At 42.1% G+C, this 8,388-nt stretch overlaps 1 protein-coding gene across 1 annotated transcript; it reads right to left on the reverse strand.

Moving 5' to 3' along the window:
* Window positions 1–760: 760 nt before the first annotated feature.
* Window positions 761–7,985, reverse strand: sord (sorbitol dehydrogenase). Its single transcript, XM_036543836.1, has 9 exons — window positions 7,781–7,985; window positions 7,360–7,393; window positions 6,812–6,976; window positions 6,264–6,423; window positions 5,834–5,952; window positions 4,719–4,784; window positions 4,163–4,341; window positions 2,380–2,501; window positions 761–1,447 (listed from the first exon to the last, which is right to left on the reverse strand). The coding sequence occupies exons 1-9, from the start codon at window positions 7,832–7,834 to the stop codon at window positions 1,282–1,284; spliced, it is 1,065 nt and encodes a 354-aa protein (XP_036399729.1). The 5' UTR covers window positions 7,835–7,985; the 3' UTR covers window positions 761–1,281.
* Between the last annotated feature and the right edge of the window lie 403 nt (window positions 7,986–8,388).

An 8,388-nucleotide genomic window follows, 5' to 3' on the forward strand; every position in this document is an offset into this window, starting at 1 on the left:
AGCCAGTGGAGACAATGCATGACAATGCAATACCACAACTAACCCCGGTTCTGTGCTAAATAAATGGAAATCAAACATTCCAATGTCAAATGTACAGAAGGTACTTAATAAAATGTACTTGTATCTTAACACATGCTACACAAGACAGACAAAAATATATACCTGTGAATGTTTAATGGATCTTACATTTTTCATTTAATTTTTAATGGTGATTATGTTAATTCCAAATCCACATTTTATTTTTAAAAGCATTTTTATATTAGCCTTTCTGGTATTCCTTTGTAATCCGCACTGTGAGATGAATACAATCATTTTGATTAATAAAATTTTTATGAATAAATCTTCAACAAGTCTTTGTTTTCTTATTACATTTACATTTATTATTAGAGTGAATTATTAGAGTGAAGGGCCAAAGACTCATGATTCACAATTACTAAAATTAATAAATGATCCATCTACTAAACAACCAAAGATACATTCTGTGCTGTGTTGTGAAACATTTTAAATTCTATGCTGAATTTGAATATGTATTATCTTTGCCTGGACTGATTGCCTCAACAAACAGAAAATCCCTGAAACCTTCACAAATATAACATTGTGTAGAATTATACTATCCAGTGAAACCAAGAAAAATCTAACAGTTTTGCATTTAATAAAACAAAAAATTGATTGCCCTAGCTGTGAGAGTTTACACTGAGGTGCTTCCTGATTGGTGGGTGACACAGATCCAGAATTAAACCAGAAACTGATTAAGCACAAGTTGTATGTTTGAAGAATCACATCATATATAGAGAGCTTCTGTGGACAGCCCTTGTCTTTGAATACTCTTTAATTCCTAGCAATCAGATGCTTTCTTTACTGAGTTACTTGGCCTGATCAAAATCAAGTTTAATGCTGAACATTTGTTTTTTAAACCAGAGATTTCAGTCCATGAATTTGACATACAAAATAAACACTCTTTAATGGCTGTTTTATCAATTGTTTCTTAATGGCTTCTCTGAAGAACAAAAAAGTGTTTGCAGTTGTTATCATGTTTACAAAGGGCACTCATTTAGACTAAACAAAGGAGGGGCTGTATCTGACTCTCATGATACCAAACATTCCAGCACAAACTGGAATTTTACCTTCTACACTCAATACTGCCAGGACACAGAACAATCAATTGTACTCTGCCAAAGAATGTTTTCCCTGAAAAGGAATAGCTATTGTGGGAAGGGCTCGGTAATTCTATAGTGCTCCACCAATTGCCGCGGTGGTGTGGATAACCGGCTGCGCTCCCGCTCATGGACCCTGGTCGTTCTTGTCACACTTGAGCATGACCTTGACCCCAAGGCCTTGGCGGGTGGTCTCGAAGGCCTGCACTGCCTGCTCCAGCGGGAAGCGGTGCGTCACCAGAGGCTTCACGTTCACCCTCTTGGACGCCAGCATCGCGATTGCCATCGGCCACCTGGGAAAGCACACCGCTCGTGACAGCACACATACAAACATGTACCCGTCACACTGATGTGTTGAGACCGTGGGCTGACCGTCTCTAGGAATTTCAGCAGAGACATAGTCTGAAATTCTGCCTTGTGTTACAGACGCAGCACATGTAGACCCCAGCTGTTTTGATATTCCTGAACATTTCCCTCCTCAGCTTCCCTCTCCTAAAAAGGTTTTGTAGACACCAGCAAGAGTTGTTCTCTTGTTTTACTTTTTTACACATTTTGACATTGCCAATTGCGTGTTAGGCTTATGTGAAAGCAACAACTGCTGCATTCCCTCAGAAACGCTGAGGTGAGACATATGAAGTCCTCTAATATAAAAACATGCAGACATGCAGACAATGAATATTTTTTGGAGTGCAAGTCATACAGCACACCGCAGCAGAGCGGTGCTCACTGGAGAGCAGGGGCTGCTCTGCTGCCAGCATCAGAGCACCTTGCAGGCGCCTAACGATTTGTCAGGTGCCTTAGAGTGGTGAGAAGAGGAAGCCCTTGCTGACCTACCCTCCCCTATCCCTGGTGAAATGAAGGCAATCTATTTCTACTTCTGTGGTCTACCAATCATTGTTGGACATGGCTGGGTTTGAACCTGGGCCGTAGAGTTCAGCTTGTGTTCAAGGCAAATGCATTGACCACAGAGCCACTTGAGAACCACCCCCTTTTTAAAACAGAAAATCGTCTTACACATTTGTTAAATAACGGTAATATTGCCCTATACTGATACTGAGAGAAGTTTTACATTTCAGATTATGTATGAATACGCTTTGATGCAGACATTCCTGGGATGCCAAAGAAATGTCTGCATGCCTTTTGGCATGAATACTAATTCATAGGCCAGACTTACGTTACATGAACTGTCATGTGAGAAACAGAGGGCCTAATAGGGCTTACTTACGTGTTACAGTAGCGGAAAACACCCCTGATGTCCACCTCTTTGACAGCAGCACTGAGGAGTGGGATAGTTGTCATCTCAGAGCCCAGACCCACCAGAACCACTACTCCACCTGGATGGGTTGCCTGACAGATGGAAAACAAGCTTTTCACCTGGAAATGGCTTTTCACCTGGGGTCTGGATTCAAACTAAATGGAGGGTTTATGTTTTGATTACTTGGAGAACATCTTATAATTGTAGTGCAAAATTCTGCAGTTAGTGCCAATACAGTGGCATGAATGCATCACTAAAATAGCTAATAGGCTTTTCCAGATAAAACAAAAAGCTTTTTGACTCTTATCTCCCTATAACAAATTTAAGGCAGTGCCAATTTTCGTCATAAGCTTATATAGTGTTATTTTAAATCTCATGGTCTAATGTGACTTGCATCCTTCTTTCCAGAAGAGTGGTGCTTCTTGGCATATATCACATGGGTGTCACAACTCTGTTTCACAAACAGCAACAGCATTTTCTGGAGGACACATTTCACACTTCCCCAACAAAGCCAAGTGTTCAGATTTCACTTTAAAACAAATAACTGGTCAAATGTGTGTCATTTTTGTTAAATAAAAATGTATCTGATCTTGCATACCAACTCAAAATGCATTCATAAACAAAAGTTTTACCTTCTTTTTTTATACTAATACTAAAATATGTCACTTTTCCTGATTAATCAGACAGAAATAATTCCATAATCTGCCAACGCTGGCAGTGTATTTAAAAACAAAAGGAACCACTTCAAAGACACAAGCAGCTTAAGACAAATAGATGTAAGCACGTAGCACCACCATGTCCAAAACCAGCAATGACTCACAACAATGCAATTCATATTATCTTATTAATAAACTGTTCCAGTGCAATGGTTAATGATAAGGTTTTGAAAACACTTCCAATGAGGTCAAAAAGTGGGTTAGGTTTAATAAAAAAACGGCTGGGATAAAATCAATTAAGATAGCGATAGGGCAACAGCAAACGGGACGGATGAAGGAATGGAAGTTCTCAAGGTAATCCCTGATAACACTGCGCATTGTGCAAGACTCACTGTAAGGAAATTTCGGTGAGGTATAATGCCCATGCCATAAAGAACACACATAAAGCTCAGCCAAGTTACGGCCACTTCACTGAACAATTTCACTGACTCCAGCCCTGAAGGTAACCCCCATCTTAATGCTGGCTCTATTGGCTCTACTCAAGTAAGCACTGCATGCACATATGCAACACTTCTACCCACAAAGGCATCTGAGCGTCTGTCTTGCACCGATTTTCACAAATAGACAATTATCAGTGCAGTAGCTACCAGGATATGGTTTTTTTCTGATTGTTGCTGTGAGGATGGAGTGAAAGAATACTGCCCTTATTATAAACTGAATATTTCAAAATGTTTATTAAAAGTGTACATGACACCTGTATTTTACAGCTAGGATAAACAGGGATCATACAGTTTACTTATTTTTTTTACTTATTTCTTATACTTATTTTTGAGACAGAATGACGTAGTATGACTTTTGTGGGTAGAACTCTGTACCTTCCAGCCTCAACAATCAGAATAAAGTTGCAATAAAAATGTCTGACCCAGATTTGACTTTAATTTAATACTGAAACTAAAGCAATTACGGGTTGTCTTGTAGTGTGCTTCCTCCAACAATAACCCAAAGCTTATTGCACCCTTATGGTATGAAATCTGACACGAGTGCTGGAACTCTGCCGGTCGGCCATCTTGCTGAGCCGTGAGCTTGAGTCCACTCACATAGATGGCTGTCTGCACGCTGCTCTCCACACCCGTGCATTCAATAGTGATGTGAGGCTGGCTGCCCAGAAGGCCTTCCACCTTCCTGGCTAGCTCGTCTGGCGCATCGCCCCTTTTAACCTCCAGGAGGAAGTCGGCACTGAGCTCCTTGGCCATCGTCAGCCGCTCCGCCGACAGGTCTGGGTAAAAGGCACAGAAATGACACTGTATACAACCTACTGCTGTACTGTTGTATCATTCATTTGACTCTGTATGACCACTGCAGTGTAGAAGTTTTATATGGTGGACTTGAGCTTATTTGCTCCTCCATCTCCCTGTTCGTTTGTACCTGAACCTGCACAATTTAAGGGGCTTTCTTGTATTATTTGATTTTCACAGCTGCGACACTCCTGATTAGCACTGTGCTGTGTAGGACTGCTAAGCTAACATGGTACGTTTATTTCTCTTGGGTTAGCTGCCATTCGGAGTAACTGTGAGGCCACAGACTCATGAAGGGATGAATGCAACACTGTGACATGCTGTTTGCAATGACGCCTCTCGAATTTCTAATCCTTACCGCTTATCACCACCTGTGATGCGCCCATAGCCTTGGCCACCAGCAGACAGACGAGTCCAATCGGCCCTGTGATGACGGAATTTGGAAAAGGGGGAGTTTTGTTAAATAACTCCTGTGCGAAGAGTTTCCTCCCTGAGGTACAAAAAGCTTGACAGATGACGGCATCAGTGTGATTATCTGCAGAACATAAAATGACCATGGGAAACCTACAGCCTAAATGCTGACACAGTATGTGACCCTCCCATTTGTGCATTGCTTCTTTGGAATTATGATATTAGCAGAATCGGTCAGTTTTAATCTATCGTTGCATACGTGTTTCTTTAGCACGTTGCTACATTTGGATGGTTACCACTTTAGTGCTGTCCATAAACATGAGTAAACCAGCTGATAAGATTCTGTTGTCAGTTTTCGATGGGGGTGGGGGGATTTTAAACAGAGAACAAGAATGCTGTGGGAGTGATGCAGGTTGTGCGTCACCCTTGACCACATTGCGACCAATGACAAATAAAGAGGCAGCTTTCTGAAATGCTCATTGTCATTCCCTTATGTGACTGCACTTCCACCAAACTTGGGTTAGCAAAGAAGATTTATGTCAGTCAGTCTGGCCTGCTTATCAATCTCCAGTCAGATGACTAACAAATAAGAAATGTGGTCTTTTTGTACAATGTCTTTATTGCATTGTAATTTAGCATCAGCGAGGCAACCCACTCGCGACTTTTCCAGTCTTGTTTTACTTCCTGCTGGTCAGGGTGAATGAACTGAAAATGCACACTAAAAAGCCTTCACAGGCTCTAAAAAGTGTGCATGCTGTTATAAAGTTCAAAACCAAAATTCTAGCGATTCTCAGGCGCAGACTGGTTTTGGTTTGAGGAACCGCAACCTGACCATGCCATCAGGACAGAACACAAACCAGCCAACGTATCCTTGCCATTTCTTCACCCGAGGCTGCAATTCCTGTGCTTCAGGAGATGGATAATGTACAGTGGCATACTCAAGATATGTTTATGTGAGCTTGAAGAGGAGAGCACCAACTTGGGAAGCACCAAGACAGCACTACATTACGGGCTGTTGGCTCCACTGGTCCCAGCTCCCCACTGACATGGCCGAAGCCCTACCTGCTCCGCAGATTAGCACGGTGCTTCCCAGCGTCACGCCCCCTCTGCGGCAGGCATGGATGCCCACTGACAGAGGCTCAACCAGCGCTCCCTCCTCAAAAGTTACACTGTCAGGCAGCCTGTTAATATACAAACACAAGCTGCTCATAACACTGGCTGCAGGTCAATCAAAGTGGGGCAGAAGTGGACAAGATGTGTGCAGTGCTTAAACCATACCCCAATATGTTGCTTACTGTTTCAGTAAAACTCATGGAATTCAGATTATGTGGTGTAATGGTCATTTCATGGGGTTTGTGGGTTAAGTTTAAATCCCATGTGAAGGGCAGATGACTGTGCTTCATTCTGGCCTGTGAGTGAGGTGCATTTTTAAACTGGTTTCTCTAATAACCAAGACCCCACAGAATGATTATGTCTCAGGCAGATCACGGACTTGTAACAGAAGTTGGCGCTATGCTTGTAGTATCGGCACAGGTTCCCATCATCCGGGGGTGTGGCACAGAAAAAGATTGTGGGGGACAGGTTGTAACGCCCAGCTTTGAAGAACTCATCCATCTCGCGAGGCACTCCGGGCTCGATGGCAACTCTGTCACCTGCGCATAAAACATAGTAATATTTAACAGAAATGTCTCTCCAAAACGGCTGTCACAGTTCAATTTTAACAGTAGGTTTTGTCTTTCACCTTAGATCCTGCTGGGGAAAGAGAGTGTAATGCCTTGAACTGATTAAATTTCTGTGTGTACAAGCTGATAACAGACTCTACTTTGAGCATACTGCATACACCAATAAACCAATTTTCATCCTAGGTTTCTTACGTTGCAGTTTAATAGACTAACAAACGTGTCATACATCATTCTGTTGAGCAATGTGGGAAGAACATGATTACATCATTGGGCCATCATTGGGCCACACAAAAAATACAGAGGAAGCAGTGTGTACTTTAAGTCCCAGGTACTGTCACAGTTCTTGTGTGGTACTTGCCTGGCTGGAGGTGCTTGACTCCTGGCCCCACTTTGAGGATGCGGCCCGAGGCCTCGTGCCCCAGCACCATGGGCTTCTTCACCTCAAAGTCACCGATGCGCCCGTGCTGCCAGTAGTGCACGTCCGAGCCACAGATGCCAACCGAGTGCATCTGCAGAAGGACCTCTGGCAATGCGAGGTACAGAGCCCTGTTACTGTCCAGCACCATGTACCAAACAGCCACAGCACTGCTACCGTTAGTTGTACTCCCCCCCTCCCCCATACAGCTGGTAAGGAACTGAATATAAGACATACTCACATCGGTTAGACTGCACTGACACTAATGAAACATGTTTATGTATTGGGTTATCCAAGTTCACTGGGTTAAAAGTGACTTTACTGTGCATTCTGACATAAGGCATGTGACGAGCTCTTTTATTACAGCTTTCAGGAAAGTGAGGGGGAAGCTCAGTATATTTCTGCACAGGTATATTTCCTAGTTAACGTCATCTTATAAAAACAAACAATAATGTCAGACAATCAACATATACTTTGAAAGGTTAACATACCATTTGGACCTGGTTCAGGAACAGGAAGATGTTCCTGTTAAGGAAATCCATAGTAAGATCAGAGCTGTGCTATCTTGTTACCCTTTTTAGAATGTCTGGGGTGTTGTGTGGATTAAATTGCAGTCAATACTTAAATACATCACCTAGAGGGATTAAAATAAATAATCTCTGTTTAACAACGAGGGGGAACCCACAGACATTATGCTAACCGAACCTGTCGTTTTGGACAGGTCGCTTTATTGGCGTTATACCTTAAGATTTTGCATTATTGTAGCATTATATAGCATTATATTATATCAGCTCCTAGCTGCCCTGCTATATATTTTAATATGGTCACGTATCAAAGACACAATAACCAAGCAACTACACTAGCTAACATTGTCGAGTAGCCTACTGGATAAATTCTTATTATCTGAATTACCAATCTGAGATCGCCAGGAGAATGCAGCACCACGGACAGATTTTCTTTATCCATCTCGGCAATCCTGAAGGCAGTTGTAAACTGGAATGTTTAGGGGCAACTCGCTGCAGCGGGTCTGATTGCCCGAGCAGGACAAAGGCTCAAAGTACCTTTTCCTGTTTTTGATAGGGGAAAAACTGCTGGTGCTTGAGCAACCTACTGGTTAGCTAACTATCAAACTTGCAGTAACATGTCACACGGGATTGCACTAACATGACCAGCACTTGCATGCGCGTATATCACCTAGTAGAGGAACGTAAAAAATATCGCAACAGAAATCTTAGTAAAATTTACGGAAAAAATATCTTTATAGAAGGTTTTATTAATAGCTTTTATTTCCACATGTATTGAATTTGCACGATTAAAAGCAACACTTAGTTTGAAAACAAGTTTCCAACATCAGAAACACGTCACATTTTGTGCAGGACAAGTATATTATGCATACTACTATGTCCCCGAGCACTCAGTACCATTATTTGATTGGTCAAAGATATGTCTGTCTAGCCTAATTTCCGGCTACAGATTTGTCGGTGTTACTACACCATTGGACCACTGTGACCTGTATTTTT

This window comes from Megalops cyprinoides, chromosome 13 (assembly GCF_013368585.1).
Source record: "Megalops cyprinoides isolate fMegCyp1 chromosome 13, fMegCyp1.pri, whole genome shotgun sequence".
NCBI classification, from domain to species: Eukaryota; Metazoa; Chordata; class Actinopteri; order Elopiformes; family Megalopidae; genus Megalops; species Megalops cyprinoides.